This window comes from Boleophthalmus pectinirostris, unplaced genomic scaffold, assembly GCF_026225935.1.
Source record: "Boleophthalmus pectinirostris isolate CB_2022bp ecotype Guang Dong unplaced genomic scaffold, ASM2622593v1 HiC_scaffold_6, whole genome shotgun sequence".
Taxonomy (NCBI): domain Eukaryota; kingdom Metazoa; phylum Chordata; class Actinopteri; order Gobiiformes; family Gobiidae; genus Boleophthalmus; species Boleophthalmus pectinirostris.
In genome coordinates, this window is record NW_026571447.1 from 25,595,791 (window position 1) to 25,614,500 (window position 18,710).

The 18,710-nt window shown below is 38.0% G+C and overlaps 1 protein-coding gene across 2 annotated transcripts; it reads right to left on the minus strand.

Annotated features, from left to right (window-relative positions):
- Positions 1-309: 309 nt before the first annotated feature.
- chn2 (chimerin 2) lies at positions 310-18,525 on the minus strand. Of its 2 annotated transcripts, XM_020937404.2 has the most exons (14): positions 18,356-18,525; positions 17,988-18,270; positions 13,236-13,274; positions 11,492-11,547; positions 10,519-10,550; positions 10,081-10,194; positions 9,347-9,617; positions 4,812-4,895; positions 3,946-4,030; positions 2,715-2,888; positions 2,166-2,243; positions 1,388-1,525; positions 1,203-1,308; positions 310-986 (listed from the first exon to the last, which is right to left on the minus strand). In XM_020937404.2, the coding sequence occupies exons 2-14, from the start codon at positions 18,034-18,036 to the stop codon at positions 815-817; spliced, it is 1,398 nt and encodes a 465-aa protein (XP_020793063.1). In that variant the 5' UTR covers positions 18,037-18,270; positions 18,356-18,525; the 3' UTR covers positions 310-814. The 2 variants fall into 2 exon arrangements, with proteins under 2 accessions (XP_020793063.1, XP_055019739.1); XM_055163764.1 differs by lacking the exon at positions 18,356-18,525 and having other exon boundaries at positions 10,519-10,575; positions 17,988-18,018.
- Between the last annotated feature and the right edge of the window lie 185 nt (positions 18,526-18,710).

The window sequence follows — 18,710 nt, forward strand, 5'->3', positions numbered from 1 at the left end:
TCTGTCTACCCTGGGCAGCTGTAGCTAAAATAGTAGCTTGCCACCAGTAAGTGTGGAGTGAGTGAACAATGAATTGTAAAGCCCTTTGGGTGTCTTAAAAGGTGCTATATAAATGTAACGATTAATTAATTAATTAATAGTGCAGATAAATATCCCTGTGGCAGTTCACTCTTAAATTTTTTAAAGAAAAATGTCAGAAAAGTAATATATAATCACAGCATGTCATATTGTGAATTTAAATAACCAGTATTTAATTCACATAATGTACATTATTTTGACATTAAGCACAAAAATAAAATGGACAGCATTTAGGCTCTTCTTGTGGTACCATTTAAACACATCTAAATCATTCAAAGTACATCATTCTTGATGTACATATCATTGTAGTGACAAATAAACACAATAAAAAGTAAAAATATTTACATCATTAGTATGTACAATATACAGTTCCTAAAAGTGCTTCATGAGTGTCCACTTGCCATGGTGTCTGTACAGATAGACATATTAATATTTAGATGATCAATTTCCTATGTACAAAATTTGTTGTTTTGTTGTAATTTTAAATTGACAAATATGTGCACATGGGAGTACTGATCTGTAGAAAATTCTCACAGCTTTGTCATTTAGACCATCTACACCAGGTAGTGATAGTCCTTAATGCAAAATTGCAGGGAACAATTTAAAAAGTAATAAAAATGTTCGGAAAACTCAACTAATACAGCAATATCGTCAACAACAAAAACAACAACATGAGGAAAAATCAAACTTGTACTTTTCTACAGAATAAATAATCATCCTTCGTGATCTTGAGTCATTAAAATAAGACATCTTCGTTCTCGATCATAAGCTGCACCACTAACTTCTGCTGTCTCATGTCATTCAGTGTTGTCAGCGCATTCAGTTCTGGAGGCTGCATAAGAGTTGGACCAAAGACAATACCCAGGTTCTCTGCATTCATTAAATTGTCCTTTTCAAACATTGTTACCCTGCAAAATAAGATTAAAAAGTAGATTTAGGTATGTTTTTTTCTTTGATAAAAAAAAATTATATATATATATACATATATATAGAGAGAGAGAGAGAGAGAGAGAGAGAGAGAGAGAGAGAGAGAGAGAGAGAGAGAGAGAGAGAGAGAGAGAGAGAGAGAGAGAGAGAGAGAGAGAGAGAGAGAGAGAGAGAGATTTTGGATACATTTTACGTACCTCTTGAGATGAGCCATTAGATATCGTAGCGTTTCATAGTGTGCAGGTGGCAACTGGAGAAGAGCTTCATGAATGGCCTCTAGTCTGGACTCTGAATCTGGCATCTCTGGTTTTGTTTTAATATAATTAGAACAAATTCTCTTAAAAAAGTGACCATAGTGATTAAACAAAGTAAATGTTCTTACTTGCAGACTGAATAAATTTGGAGTACAAATCAAATGTAATGACAGGAATGGGAAGGTCTCGTAAGTACAGCTTTAAAACCCCAGCAATGATGTTGATGTCTGCAAATGCACTGGCACTTATGTCAGCCTTATCGCCATCTGTATAATACAAAATAAAACAAAACAAAAAATAGCGATTATTAAATAAAAATGCATTTTGAGGACTACATTTTAGTATAAAAGTTCTGGAGTAAAATATTTGTTTAAGCATTTCTGAGCAAATGGTCACTGACATTTTACAACTTGCCCAGAATTTGACTACAATTGAAAATGAGCTTTGAAGCCAACACTTGTGTGCAACCTTAAGCAAAATGGAATATTTGAGGCATACTGGTTTCTGAAATTTGATACTTATAAATGTGTGAATATGACCACAGTTATAGTATTTGGACCATAGACTGTATAAAGATGTAGACTGAGTGTGACGTCACCTACGGCGTTCAGCGCCGCTCAAATGAAGCTCATGATGCTAATGGTTACAGTAGCAAATTAGAAGCCAGGTTCTATATTATGAATAGGCTTTTTTTAATACGAGCGTTTTAAGAACAAAATAATGAAGCTCAAAGTAGCAGGTACAGAGAAAGGGATGACTATATTCCAATGGAAATCAGGGTCAGTGGGAGACAGAAGAGCCTGCATGAGAACTTTCTATCTGGAATGCGGTGGCTAGTGCGTTAGCTATGTCCATTTATATATAAAGTCTGTGATTTGGACCCAGAGAACAGTGACATAAACAAACCTCGGTCAAAAGCAAGCCGCGCATCTTCTATGTGTTCAGAAAAGCCAGAAACTCGATAGAGCCCTTCAGATTTCATGCCTGAAATAAAACATGAAATGAGTCCAGATTTAATCAATTCAACTTCAGGTTCCTTTAAATTATTTTCCACGCTGTGTTTTCCCTATGGGTCAACTTATCCATTTAGCATTTATTTCGTTACATGTACTTTTATTGCTCAGAAATAGCTTGAAAAACATGAATTCTTACAATTAACAGTGTTGCCTCTCCACAAATCTGACCTGATCTGTAACTTGGCCAGGTGGTGCCACCTTCTTGTCTCGATGGAGATAATTTTAAGGTCATACTGTAGAACATTTTTATTCAAAGCAACATCATCTCCATGGAGACAAGAAGGCCAGACCCTCACCAGAAAAGTTACACAGTGCATCTTTCATATATAATATATATATTTTGATGTGTATGATGCATCATTTCTGCATGCACATCAGAAATAGTTAGTTTCAATAGTTTCAATATAAAAGCAATAATAATCACTTCAGATGGTCTTACCTCTCAGTTCTATTTCGCGTATGCACATGTCTACCACCATTGGTCGTGTTGTGTTATGAGCTTTGACGAGTGTGGTGAGGTCACAGCTGAAGACTTTTTTAATCCTGCGCAGGTCCGGCTGGCAGTCGCTGGGCACCAGTTTGGAGCATTGTTTGTGTACATTCAGCCCACAGTCTAGAAAAGAGAGAGAAGGAAGGATGAATTGAATGGAGGGAAGAATGGACAGATGGAAAGGAATAGACAGAGGGAGGGGTGATGGAGGGAGGAACGGAGAGAGAAAGTTTGGGAAAGAGATATTGAGGGAGAGAGAGAGAGAGGGTGGAAGGAGGGGAAAAGATAGAAATGAAGAGAAAGAGAGGAGGTAATGGAGGGAGAAAGATCAGGAAAGGAAGATTGATAAAAAAGAGAGAGAGAGAGAGAAAGTGACAGGGGGTGGAGAGAGAGGGGGAGGAGAGAGAGTGTCTCTAAGTGATAACATTTCCAACACAGCAGGCTTAAAGCACTTTGAAAAGGTTTTTTGAGTCAGTGATAAACAGCACTGTCAGGCAGCATAGGCACAGCTCAGCTCCAGTGGCTCACACAGATAACAGAGGACAATGTGACAGTAGTGGACTGGCTTTTCATGTTGTACTTTAAGTCACTTGAAATTTGCTGACAGCTGCCTGCAAGACATGAAAAATATCTAAGCTTTTGTCCACCATATATCACTAGAATGCACTGAGATTACTCCGATCTCATTCAGAACTTAAGATAAGAATAAATAAAGACCTGTCCCGACTATAAGAGGACAAAGAGATATCCCTTGGTTCCCATAGCACATGAGGTGTCTGATGATAGTACTGTTTGCCTTTGGCTTATCAGCATGGTAAATGTCTCAACAACAAACACACTGTTAAAGAGAGTCCACCAACGTGAACAGTAGTTACTGAGTCTTGTGACTGAAGGGGCCCCTGCAAAGTAATTTATTTTAGTATAGTTTTGTGCCATGTGTAATAATGTGCTATGTTATATACAGAATCAGAACTAAATCAATAACGTAATTGGTACCTTATCTTTCCAGGGTACTTTTTGTGGATTTGTGGATAAACGTCCTGTTGTGAGGTCAAACTAAGGCTAGAACTAAAACTAGTGACGCAACAAAACATATGACAATTAGCTACAGATTATATGTATTTCACTTATGTAAACCATGACATTTCTTGTGTAAGTGTAAAATTGTTTATAAGCTTACCCGAGCAGCGGACACCTTGAGCAATGAGACCCCACATAAAGTTGGCACAGTATTCGCACCAGTGTGGCCCTCTGAATGTGTGCACCTGTGGATACAAACACAGGTTACAGGTACTGTATTCATTCAATGTCAGATTATTAAATCTGATAAATTTAGAGGATCCATTTTCAGCCACATCTTAAGAGAACAAAGCCTTAACCAAATGAGAGTATTCATATTTACAATGTTGATTCAAGGATTTACTATATGTGTCTGGCATCTGCTTCTGGCCAATCAGAAATGAACATCCATTCACAGAGGCAAGCCCCGAAGTCAAAATAACAGATGTACAACATATGAACACAGTACCACACCTGCACACACACACACACACACACACACACATACACACACACACACACCTGAGACAAGTTCAAAAGCCTTCAGAAGACTGGTGAGTGAAGAGGCCAGGCAGCAGCAGCAGCTGGCAGATGGAGCCTTTTTGTACACTTCCACAAAGTAAGCACACAAAGAGCGTGTGGTCATTATGAACTTGTAACTGAAACCAAAGCTAAGCTGAAAGAATGCACATGGTCCCCCAGGGATAATTATGGCTTTATCCACTGTGTACTGTACAGAAACTGCACTCTTTCAAATGTGTTTTACTCTGTAACTTTCAGACCAAAGAGCTTCAGAATCAATTTGAATCAATTATCTTGTATTAATGGCTTTTTTTTTTTAAGTGTGTCCATTAGTTAGCCTTAGCGCAGCAACATGGTATCAACTGCATGTGTCCCTATAGCAAATCATCACAATGTTGGTATGACAATATGTGATGTGACTGCTGGCTTTGCAGTCTTTTAAAATATATTGCAGAGCTCTCTTACCTTAAAGTTGTGGATCTTCTCATAAGAACACTGCTTCTCTGGAGCATCTTTTAGTGCAGTCTTGCGGACCACAGGGGATGTTATCTGTGGACAGGAGGCCAACAGTTTAATGGGCTTCCACAAAAGGTTTCCTTTGCTCCCAAGTTTGACTCCCAGAGCCAGGGCCAGCAGCTCCTGTCGCTTCCTCTCATGTTTTTTAGTCCTATGAGAAATCAGCTCTCCCTCCATGCCAAACTGTTCGGCTTCCCACATACTGACCATATCTTTTGGAATATGCAACTAAAACAAATGAACTAGCAGTAAAGACAAACTCCAGTCCCCTCTGACCCGGGACAGTGTCCGCTGACAGCCTGTCCAAGGATGGCTTCGCATCTGCTCTGCTCTCAAACTGGTCAGAGCAGAGGGGCCAGTGGAGCAGAGGGGGCGGCCTGAGGGCAGGAGTGTGCCTCACAATGCTCCTCTTTCACACATCCACAGAGAGAGTGGGCAAGGGGAGAGAGTGAGAGAGAGAGCATGCGAGAGAGAGAGAAAGAAAGAGAAAAGGAGAGAGAGCATGGGAGGGGCCACAGGGAGTGCTGTCGGGACTGCTCTGCACAGCTCAATAGTTTTGTAAAGCAGGATCAATAGAGCGAACGCCCCTCTTATAGCCCAGTGTGCACTCCCATTAGCACTCTGCCTTCCGGACACACTCCTCCTCACTTAACTGGACATAATACTCAGCTCTAAGTGCACAGAGGTCTCCAAACACTGGCCCTCTGCAGTGGAGTGACATTTCTGACATGCCTGTGTCCTTGTAATTCAAATAGATCTTGACCTCCAGCTATGCTATGTCTTCTCAGTGGAATTTCCCTGCACTGCCGCCCACACTAGTAGATCCACTAGATACTGACTGCAGGCCACCCCTGCCAATCACACAAAAAAAGCGAAAAAAAACAAAAACAATGTCTCATCCTCAACCGGGATGGCAGCAAATTAATCCAAAATCCTTACACAGGCAATAATCTTAGCCAAATCCACATTGAATCTTAATGAGAGGATTATTAGAAGTCTGTGGAGGGCTGTTGCTGTGTTTATCATATGTTCTGTCTTTAATTTATGGCTTCCTAAAAAGCAAATGGCTGAGGTATTGCTTTCACAAATGGCAACAAAAATCAGTGCAGTGAAGCGTACAGAGCAATCACAACAATGTCTTTGAAGATTGTGAAAATGGTAAATACTTTAAAAAATATATTTCAATTTAAACATTCCTGAACAATTACTACTTTGATAATTCTGTACTACTCTAGGATAGGGATCTCATGATGTACAATTTTTTAAATAAAGATATTTTTTTTTATTATATGTCAATTATTATGTTAATGTGACCTAAACAGCCAGATAAAAAACACTGTATGTATTTTTGCTTCTGACAATCATCAGTTGTGTCCTGAACAATCAAGACTGTGAACTAATGGAATAATCTTAAATAGAAGGATATAATCATGTTTGTCCTAAGTTTTAGAAGTGACAGCACAGGTGAAACTATTTGTCATTGTAGTTCTTTAAAAAGCTGTACACATACCAAACCTTACAATTGAGCTGGGTTTCTAAGTCTGCAGGGACAGACAGGGAATAGAGCGCAGAGATATTTCTGCTCTGTGAGGGAGGGGGCCTTTGTCTATGGGCAGATGGCTTCTTGGTGCTTAAAAGAGATCTCCCTAGAAAGCACAAAAGGTGGTCAAACAACAATCTCTGCTTTCTTTTCAGTGTCTTGGCCCTTTTATTCCAGTAGGTCTTTGTGTCCACACAGCTGACCAAGGCTAAAGGAGACAGAATAGTGAGCAAAAACAAAGTAAGAGAGTAGAAGACAACTACCAGCATTATAAACAAAATACAAAACCCTGAACAAAAATACTAAATGCCATAATAAGCCTCCAGTGAGTGTCAAGTATAATAGTTTCTGATAAAGGATCTGTCTGTAAATGGAAGGATTTGGTGTTTTGTTGAGATGAATTAAAACATAAAAATGTGTATTACACTAAGATCGCTTACGTTTCAGTTTCCCGTTATGGCAACAGTGATAATTTACACATGGACAGTCTGGGAAAATCCTACAGAGGTTATGAGTAAATCGAGAGGCACATAAAAAATACCATAGCTTGAGGCGTGTACTCTACAGAAGGAACATAAAGAAAATCTCGACAACAAGTGCACAAGAAGTCTGATGTCCTGAGGAGTGGCGACTAAATCAGAACAGCCAATGCACCAACACATTCAAGATGGATTTGTGTCTATTGGGAGAATCCTTTGGGGTAAAATCCACGCTGTTTCTTGCATTATTTGTGAAGTGTGTGACAGCCAGGCGCTATCAACAAAGCTGACTCATTCGTGTGAAAAAACAAGACAGAAAGGAGGAAATTTACAAGTGACAAGTACAACTCTGACAAGCTGAGATTATAAGTGGCAAGTTGTTTTTAATGGAGTTTAACTATTATTATTTTACAATACTAACCCCCCAAATCTAACAACTCAACAATAATTTCATTCAACTCATTTATTTTCAATTTGTGCAGGTGCCATTTTCTATGCTGCAATTTAGGCTCAGATTCAGGCATAATATAATTTGATTTATATTTAGTTTAGTTAATGTTATAAGCATATTTAGGATTACATTACATTTGCATTACCATATTTTCATAATTGTATTTGGTGTAATTTTAATTTAGTTTTGAATTAGTTTAGATTAATTTGTTACGTTTTTGAATTTCCAGAGATGTATAGCCAACAGGAGGTGGCACCAATATGATGCTTTGAGCTTGCGCATTCGTAGAAGGTAAAACAATTTTTCTGTATCTTGTGTAAGAATTTCAGTAAAGAAAGGGCGAACACACTGCTTTCTACAGTTGTTAAAACCTTAAATGCGAGTAGAGTCATTCTTTCCATCTGAAAGTGGTTAATTAACTCACTGAACACAAGAAGGGAAATTTTGACACTTCAATTTGATTTAATTTGTAAATTAAAAACTAATACAAATGGCTTCCAATATTGGTTCCCTAATTATAAACAATATAGACATTTAATATTTGCCATTTTACCACAAAAATATTGAACTCCGCTTTTTGATCAGTCATGACTTGAAATAAATAAATTCTTGATCTTGATTAAAATTTGATTAATTGCACACAGCTCTAGTTTTGTGGATCAGCTTTACTTGAATAACAACAGCAGGAATACAGTCCACGTCTTACTTTTAAGCTTTATACAATGGTACAAAAGTGTGTATATCCTATTACAAAACAAAGTGAAACCTGAAATGTCTGGGGCGACTAGTGCTGACAGGGCTGTCATGTGTGTGTCAATGTCACAGTGACGCAAAACGTTCTGAGGACAAAGTATCCCACCGGCAATAACTCATGACTTAGCAATAAAACATGACTGAAAACTGCAATGAGGACACAAGCAGAAAAGAGGTAAGAAATCTGTGCCATCAGTGCTTATGCACAAAAGGCTTAATATTGCCATCTAGTGGTGGGTTAGTTTCTCCAAAACAACCCACTGCAGTCTATTTCCTCTTTGACTAACACAGAGTTGACAGACTTTATCGACCAACAGGCGCTAATCAAATACACTGTGTAATTTGGCTTACTGGGGTTTGAGTGTGTCCGATAAGAGCAGTGTGTTCCATTTTATAGGGAACAAACAACAATGACCTGTTTCAAATTATACGTACTATCATACTTACTATTATCTACTTCTTAAATATACGTGTATCATAAACACGCATAAAAATAAACGGCAAAAATATTAAATGAAGGCAGGAAAGTGGCATTTTTACTCCACAAATTGTAAACGCACATTGTAAAACGCTTACTGTTTCAATATTAAAATTATTCTAACAGTGAGTGTCACCATAGTAGGCTACACTGCATGTATCTCTGCAGGTCCCATTGGTCATCATCATCATCACATATTACAGAGCCAACCAGCCCAGGCAGCTGTGAACACACCCAGAGCCGCCAGGGAAAATCGCACTCTGAACCCCGTCTAAGAGCTCAGCCGTGCGGAAGGATTTCATACAAAGGTCCTCAAGAAGAGAAGTGTTCAAGTGTGCTAGTCCCTGCATGTGGTTTGGTCTAAATGGTTTTGTCCTTCTTTTGTCCATGAAAACTGTGATTCACCTAATTATTTCCATTCACCTATAATTTTTATAGTACCTCCAGCAAATAGATGACATAACTTTTCTATTATAGGGCCTGCTCATAGACATGTATACTAGTATATAAACCAAATAGGAAGTGAACATGGGGGTGCTTCCAGCTCCATCAACTTTCCAATTGACTTTACATTGAAAAATTCTATCTATCTATAATTGCTACAGTCCTGGTGTATGAATTAAGCTATTTTGTCAGTAAATAAATTCCTCCAGGGAGATGTTCCACTGAAATGTTTCACTGTATCAAATTAAACATGCTGTATATCTCCATGGAGACAAGCAACAAAGTTTGTGCACACTTAAATGATTGAGAAATATTATCTTAGCTAGAACAAAAACAAACCTTCTCATCCCGTTGGAAGGTGACGCGGCGCGGTTCTGTGCGAGCGCGGCTCAGTCTGTGCACGGTCTTGTCTTTGAGCAGTGACGTGTAGCCCAGGTGTTCGTAGATGGGGTTGGTGGTCATTTTGGCGATGTATTCTGCTGCCTTCGTCTCAATGTACAAAGTAATGAGCGCATCTGTCACAAGGTCATGCACTGATTCAAACCTTTTCTCCCCAACAAAGTGCTTCCCATCGTAGAACAACCTATAGTTGAGTGACTGATGGCCAAACCTACACAGATAAATAACACAAGGGTTTTGAAAATATGATTTCATAATAACATTTGATAAACAGTATTGTGGAAAAATATCATAATAAACAATAAATGTTGAAGACTATTTCATGCAACTGATACTGACACTCGTAATATTAATAGTCCTAAAGTATAACAGTCCTTTCCTAAATTAAATGAACTGTAACTTAAATAAAACATGAATGTGCTTTGGGTGAGACTGCTGCAATAAATAGAAAAAGTCTATAAAATCTATAGTGAATCAGAGATGTGTAAATAATTCAACCCTGCACAACTCACATAACACACTACAAGAAAAGAAAAAAAACTCCATAGTCAAATTGTACAGGCTATACATTTTGAGCAACCAAAATATAATTAATCATGAGTCATTAGCTGAGTTTTGGATTGATTTGATGGTGATTACTGCTAGTAACCGCAATGTTAGGAACAGACCAATACCTTAAAGCCAAGGTGTAGGTCCCTGGCTGTCTTTGACTCTCTCTGATGAGGTAAGCTCCCTCCACTCCCCCCAACAGTTCGTCAGCATATTCCCGAGATATGATACCATGAAATCTAAAGGAAAAATTAATTAGCAACTTTTTTATGTGTAACATTTTTAATAGAAAGATTCCCATTTAAATCAGGTCAACATTAAATCTGTTACATGCAGAACCATTCATTATTAGTTTAGTGCCGCTGCCAGGTACTACTAAGGACTAAGCTCCAAATGTGTTGCTTATTTTGCAAATAAAATAGTTTTATCATTATTATCATTGGCATTTGAAGATATTTTTAATAATAATACATTTGTCTGATACTGTGAAAGACTAAATATACATTAGTCTAAATATAAATTATGAAGTGAAAACATAAAGTAGCAATAATTCACACACTCACTCTCTGCCGTAGTATTTGGGCCGGGTCTCCATCTGTAGGCCAGAGAAGACATATTGACTGCAGTAATAAGATATGAAAGCCACAGTAAATTGCTTTTTGAATTGTTTTCAGAGTGCTGTGAAAGATAAAGGCCTCTTCACCATATCACACATCAGCTCCATATGTGCTCTATGCCACCACCAGCCTCCAATCACTACAGTTCACAGCATGGGTGAGTGAATAGTCCAAGTGTAATCCTCTCAAGCAGGTTCTGCATTCATTTGTGTTTTTTCCTCAGTGGGCAGTCCAATATCGTTTCATATCTGTTTTTGAGTCCTGATAAGCTTCTTATTCTGAAGGTTGCAGTGCCTTTTCAGGATGCATGTGAGCACAAATAAGCAGGTGCAGCCTTCACTGGTAACACCTGGCTATGTTACTCAGTGTCAATGAATAACTGATAACTCTGGTCCACATGGTGCCTCACAGCTCAATGTTTTTCACACATGAGCAGATCGGAGTAGAGTGTAATTTTTATAAAGTGTGGGAATAAAATTAATTACTAATATTGACCAAAGTGCTTGTATAAAAAATGTATTATAAAAATGTCATAAAACCAAGAAGTGTACTGTGTTTTACGATGGAAATACTTCAAAGTGGTGCCTGTACTTTATGCATATATACAGAACAATTAAAAAACATTAAACATGCACTATGAAACTTTTCTTAACTAATTCTGTGGAAACAAGCAAGGGATGCCATCAGGTAACGTTGCAGGTCAGAACTGTGGAGAGGTGGCCCCACTCACAGTAAGAATGGGTGTTTTCCAAGTATTTTAGACCAATGCAAATAACGAATTTATGATTGAATGCTATACTGTGGAAAAATGACATCTCTATGGGGACAAGCAGGTGGCCAATCCTCCACCAGAAAAGTCACATATAGATCGAGATAGAGTTTTTAAATATAGAAATTGTTGTAAGTAAAATGTACCAACCTCCTGTGGACATGTAACCCTCTTTGGTCTTGGAGCCTCCTGTTGAAGCTGGTACACTGTACACAGAAATAAGCAAATTAAAATGATATTTAATGTTTGTATTAAATATTAGTGTTGCATTGTTTTGATCCTTTTGATATTTTGTGAGGAGACTGTGAAGAGGAACTGAAAATGTATGAAAATAGCTTCTTCTTCTATGCCTTTTTCAAACCTGAATTTTAATTGTTCTATGTTATAAAAATCACTGTGTTAATTGTTCTGTGTGGGGTTGAAATAAACTAAACTAATGCATTGTTCATAAAGGCAATGCAATAATTAATTTTTACACTACGTACGTACATGGAGACAGTAGTAAATTCATAAAGCAGAAAATAATTTGGTTTGAGGGCTTTGTGGTGGTGAAACAATCAACACACAATTACTATGTTACTGCTAGACATTAAAAACCTTTTTGCTGTATGCTGGAATCTCAATACGGTCCATATTACACCACCTAACAAATTCATTATGTAACTGATAACAAGGTACATGTAAACAATCCAATGAAACAAACACATTTAGCAAACACACTATGTTTGATGTGCAATATAATGCTAAATTATAATCATGAATAATGAGTAGGGGTGTGATGATATCCAAGTCTCACGATACAATATTGTCACGGTATGAACCTCAAGGTACAATATTTATTGCGATATTGAGGGAAAGCTCAAGATATGGTGGGGAGGCTCATGATTAGGGATTTAACGATTTCCAAATCTCTCAGTACGATATTTTCACAATATACATCTCATGGTACGATATTTATTGTGATATTTTGTGGAGATTAACAAAACTGTTAATATGCTACTTTTTCCTCTTAAAATGCCATGACAAGACTTAATCCAAAGAACTAAGACTTAAAAATGCTTAGGACTGTTATTTCTTCATGTAGTCTACACTGAAAGGGAGCAAAGGATCATGGTCTATGTAGTTCCCCCTGTCTTTTTTAGTTATTGTTGCACCATAACTCTTAATTTAAGCAAAGAGACTTGTAATTTGATATATTGTGATGGTCCATGATATTATTGTGACACCTTTGACGATACGATCTCACGATATTTTGGTTATTGCTACATCCCTAATAATGAGTTAATAATGTGAAAAAACAGGTGAAGTTACATATGTTAAAAAGAAGGGGGGTGAAAACATTGAACTGCCTTCCTGAGTGTGTTGACTGTAACAGATTCTCTAAGCAGGGGAAGGGAGGTTTCTAGCTGTGAATTTTCATGTTTTTTGGACACAAGTTAATCTGGGCTGCATGATTTGGACAGCAGCTATTCCTGCAACATGGTGAGGTCTAAAAATACTTCTGCCCTGCTGGAAAAATGGGGGAAAATGTTATTTATGAGAAAAATTGGCTACTTAAAATACATTCATTGTTTTGTGGTGTTAAATTTCAGATTGCTTGTCAACTCCAGCTAACATTATTCATGCCCTACTTTAGCACATGCAACACTTTCCATCTGAAGAATCATCCTCTTTTCCTCCTACACTGCAAAAACACATTATACTGAAGTGGGAGTTCAAAAGACCCAATTTGATCTGAACCACATTGGAGGTGAAATCTTTTCCCTACATATAACCTATTTCACTTTGTCTGTTATGAATTTTGGATGAACTGGACAGGTAATTTAAATATCCTGTATGTCTTGTTTTGGGGGTTTGTAGCAGTTTTTAGATATTAATAGTATAAATGACTCACAGTAGGACTTCCATATGGGCGGTTGGTAATCTTCAGGGTCTGAAAACACAAAAGAGAAGTTAGTTTTTGCTCATTAAAAAGACCACATTTTCCTGGTGTTCCCAGTGGATATTGCTTATGTTTATGATAAATACTTCTGCAGTAATCCACATGGCATCACACTGTGCAGGAGCAGCTTTCTATAAAAGCTTTCTATAAGCTTTCAAATAATTTATACCTGCTGTAAGGTCAATGAGTACAACTGTAAAAATCTTGTTATTGTAGCATTAGCAATGCATTATTCACATTGCCAGAAACTAAATAAAGCACATAGAGATTAGTTTTACATTAAAGTTAAAATGAGAATGTGTTAAGACATTGATTTTAGATTTAGACTTATTTGGCATATTAAGACCAGCCTTTACAAATATTGGCAAATGGTTTATAAATGCACATCAGGCTATTTTGGAAGCAGAAAAATGTTGCCATTATCTAGACTTAGCTTGTAATTTCACACATCAACCAGCAGCCAGGGCTAATTCATCTCTTATTTGGCACAAAGAATCCTTTTTCATGTGAATCCAGGAGATTCATTCCTTTGCAATGATTAGAGCAGAAAACTTTAACCCTCTGGCACAAGCCACACCTAAACTCGCACAGGTGAGTTTGGGCAAATGATTCACATTACAAATATGACACCCTGATAAGATTAGATTGAACATTCTGCATGATAGGAGCATTTTAGACACATTCAAAGTATGATAATTACTAAAGTACCATTATTTATTTTTCTCATTGCTCATAGCATGTTGACTGTCAAGATAGATAATTTAACTCCAAACCTTTAAGAGTGGATTTCAGTGCCCATGACAGAGTTTAACATTCTGACACACTTTTTACAGCATGATACACACACACACATTTTTACCATATGATAAATTTTGTTTACATTTGTATAGCATACTATTCTGGACCCTCGGGGCAAAACATACATTCAGACTGCCTTGTCTAAATGTGTATTTTGTGTTCGAATCCCACTCTAGACATAAACATCACTGGTTGAGTGGTCACATCCACCAAACCACAGGTTGGAGGAGTGATTCCAGCTCTCACAGATGAACGCTGTCACTGTGTCCTTAGGCAAGACCCTTAACCCATCTCACCTCCAGAATCTGTGCACACTGGTGTATGAATGTGTGTGTGAATGAGTGAGTGGTTCCTTGATATAAAGCATGCCTCAAAGGTGGGAAAGCGTGATATAAAATGTGACGATTTACCATTTGTAGGAATGTGTCAGTGTGATTGTTGAGTGTATGGAGCAGGACAGAGCAGCTCTGTGTTGTTATGCCTGCAAAGCTATAATAATTCATTGTTATTATACATATGACAAAGTTAATCCATCTGTAGTGGCCTGTTGCATAAATAAGATTACCACTGGGCAATAAAAAAGCTTCACTTGACAGTGCATAAAGTAAAATCCACTAGTACATTTACGTAATACTAAATGCAGATGCAGTATGCAGTTTGATGTTGCACAAATGTATGTCCTTCAAATTAAGGCCATATCGCAAACAGATTATTATCGGAATATTATCACCCACTACTCAGCCCTGTCCTGTTCTGAATGAGTGACAGGTGGGTTTAAACAATCATAGTTAAGTGTAAACTCTCAGAAGATGCAGTCAACTCTTTTTGGCATATGTAAAATTCCTAAGTAAGTGTACATGAATGATAAAACTGAAATCAAGATCTGGCCCACCCCTACCTTCAACAAGATAGATTTCTTTGGTCAAACCTCAGTCCATCTATTGTCTTGGCACATTTTCTCCACTCTGCTGCACAGTCCAAAAGATTTATTCCACTGCAGCTTATTTAAAGAATGTGATTTTTTGTGGCTGGCTGCCAAATATTCTCTTTGATTCCTCTCAATGACAAATGTCCTTATTGTGGTGCAGTGTTAACAAAGGAAGTGGGGGTTTGACTCCTTTAAGCTTCACTGGCATACATAAATACACTTATGTATTGGACGACAGAGAGGTCTTTAGATTTTTATGCCATCTGATCCATAATACATTCTTCAGCAGATACGGGCATCCTTCCCTAAAGACAAACTTTCTTAATTGCGTTGCTCTCATTACTCACAGGAATTAAGTAGAGAGATTGCCATCAGCTGTTTGCACTGGGGACAAACAGAATCATTAATGAATAACTCCCATGAGCTGATGTTTTATCCAGTCTTTTGAGGATAAAATCTGTGCTACAAAAAGATACCACTGAGAATGATACAGCTTTTGATCAAAACCTGCCAAATAATTCATAGTAATAATCATTTTGCCAACATTTGGAGTGACGCTAAGATACATTTAGCTTCATCGAATAAATATTATAGCATAAGTGACCATCTTGTGGTTTGAGGATTATCCTGTGATGATATGGGTCGGCCTCACTGCAGAGACACCATCTGGGAATAGCATGTGGCCAATGCATTTCAAACTGTATTGGAGGGACAAGTGTGGGCCCATTTTCAATTTACCTATGCTAACCACTATAGTTTCCCTGCCTTAACTGTATATTTTGGTCCTGTTTCTATGTAAAATTGCTTTACATGTAATTTTGGTTTGTGCCATTGTAGTAATTATGGATTGGCTACTGTGTTATTAGCATTTCCAAATTACTTGGAAACTTCCCTTTGTGCTGTTGCTGATTATGTAGTGCAAAAGGACAGGCATTAACCAAGTGGAAAAGATTGTAAACCGACTTATGCCTCACAGGCCTATAATACACTGCTGTTATTCTGCCACTACGACCAATTTAGTCATTTAGAGCGTGGAGAGGAAGCCATACTTTCACTCTGGATCTCTACATTATTTCCTGAAGCTGTCGGGTAAATGGGCTGCTGCTCACTGGTCTTCTCCTACAGTGTCTGAGTCTGCCAAGAATGTGTGAGAGCACTCAGCCAATGATCCACAAAGCATCCAGGAAGAGAAAACACACAATAAGGCTGCTACACTGTCAGCATGATCTGCTCCTATAAGCCTGCACAGTATGCAAAAAACATGTAATGTTGTACACCCCTTTGAATACAGCATGAATAGAATATAGACATAATACTGCATTTCCTGTATGAATTACACAAGGCCAAAGACAAGCTAAAATTTAAATTACTTCTTGATTTCTGCATTTTTGGTTACAAGATATAATAGATTTTTAAAAATGTTGCAGATATGAAACACTGATTTTACATTGACAATAAATTCTTCTTCTCTTTCCTTTGTTATTCTGCACTATCCCTGCATAAATATGTAAATAAATAGCTATGAATGAGTACAAAATACACTGACTTGTGTGACTGGACTGAATCTTTTTTCAAACTTGTAAAATCATAATTACATTTCCTTTTTTAAGATGTTTTTAAAACAGACAAATTAGGACTGCACTATATCTCAAATTGAAATTGCAATTTGATGAGGTGCTATTATAAAATCGCAAATCGTTATCCCCGTAGTGTAAATTAGTTTAGCAACTCATATTTCAGTCTGTTCCTAATTGTGTCTAAAACGTGCACTCTGAACAGAATCATACTTTTTAACATAAATAGCAAATCTAAACACAATTGCAGTACTTTTCAGAAAGAAATTGCTATTTTTTTTTCCGAAATCATAGCAGCTTTAACACAAATACATGTCATATTATAAACTCCCTCACTATTTGACCTGCCAGTGCCTCGCAGCCTACAGTACAGTCATATTTCTAACCATAGTCAATAAAACAAACTGGCTTATTTTTGTGTAGACAAGATTTATCAAATGTTGTTTGTTTTTGACTGCCAAATATCTGCATGAAAATAATAATACCCTTGTGAATCCACCACTCCATCCCTGGCAGCGGCGCAGCTTGTAACTTCTGATAATTATATTGAGAGTCCAATGGTAATGACAACCCTCCAATACCACAAAGAGAAAAGACTTTCCCCTGGAGCAGCAGTGGTCCAAAAAAGTCAATATGGTGCCTTCTGAAACGCACGCAGAATAATGCGTTGTGAAAAGTGTGGTTAGTGTGGTCTGTACTGGCTCTAGAATGATCCCTCAGACTTATTATGGACAGTGCCTCAGAAATGCAAGTCTATGTAAACTACGCAGAAACCTTGAACCCTGTAATAAACATATAGCCTTACTATGTAGCTTTCATTTACTACTTTGAAGCTGTATTTATTCCTTTAGTATAGCAAGTATCTACTGTGTTTTCAACTGAAATGTTCTTTTTTTCTTAATGCCTCTATTTTCATTGGTATTTTGCACCAAACTGACAGCAGAAGATTAATGCACTATTAAACAAAAGTTAAGCAATAATTAAACTATGAAATTTTTCTGTGTATTTGAACAGTTGACAACAACCAGCCCTAACTCTTATTACCCAGACTTGGGACAAGAAAAATGTACACTGGCCTTTGCAGTTGGAATAGAGTAATTCTGGGCAAAACGCTGCACTGCTCATTAATGGACAAAACAATAGATGTATTGACTTCAATAGTGTAGTCCACTGACTGATGCTCCACCAGAGCTTGCATCTGGCTACTGTCAAACAGCCCACATAACCAAAGATCAAAGAGCAGCATTTTCAGCATGCAGAGGCATACTGGTGATGGATATTAGATAAATTGCATGTCAGCATGAAATTACAGTGGTAGAAGTTATTCAGTGATATAGGATTTGTTTTCAGTCCCATGTTAATATTGCCAATCTGGAAACACTAAAGTACAACGTGAACTCTTACCGGAAGACAGGGATGAACCAGAGAGGCTGGAGTTACTAGAGGCAGCCATCCCCGTCCGTGCGTTCACTCCACGGCTCAGTTACTTGGTGAAGGTGCGCTCACAACATCTCGTCCCACAGGCTTCCTCCATGCTGTCCCTCACGTGTACACCTCCACGGACTGTTCCAGTTCACGTCTCATTTGGTCCAAATAGCAGGTCGACTGTCTGAATCAGCGGTTCTTCTGCCCTCCTTTCATCCACAGCATGTGTTCACCTCGGCTGGAGCTCACGCTGTCGCATTCGCTGTAGGAGGAGGGCGCAAACATGAAGACTCAAACATCACTGTAGTTCATTAAAATATGCTGCGAGGCTAAAGTGTCGTGCGTACCATTGTGCCCAACCAGAGTGCCCATGTGCCAGTTTCGAGCTGTGTAATAAACAGACCAAGCAGCAGAATCTCGCCTCTTAAAGAGAAAGTTTGTGAGGGAGTAGTGCCAGATCCTACACCTTCTGACATTGGCAACTGAAAGCAAAACCAGCACTGACACGTGCCACACAGTGAACATATCTGGACAAAGCTTGAAAAAGGCTGTATCACGTTTATTATTACCGCATTCATGGGTGAATAATCCCCATCACGCGACGGCCGCGTCAAAGTGAAGACATGCGCGCCACCTGGTGGACGCTGCTGCTTGGCGGTGGGTTATCTATAGTTCTAAAATGCAACAATATCAAAACGCAGT

What these genes read in the sequence shown, in the direction of transcription:
- chn2 (XM_020937404.2), bottom strand. Translation starts at nt 18,036, where the DNA reads ATGGCTGCCTCTAGTAACTCCAGCCTCTCTGGTTCATCCCTGTCTTCC. An exon ending in TCAAGGTGTCCGCTGCTCGG is followed by an intron (nt 2,889 to 3,945) that starts GTAAGCTTATAA and finishes TCTCTTTTCTAG; the next exon opens with ACTGTGGGCTGAATGTACAC. An exon ending in ACGCGAAATAGAACTGAGAG is followed by an intron (nt 2,244 to 2,714) that starts GTAAGACCATCT and finishes GTTTTATTTCAG; the next exon opens with GCATGAAATCTGAAGGGCTC.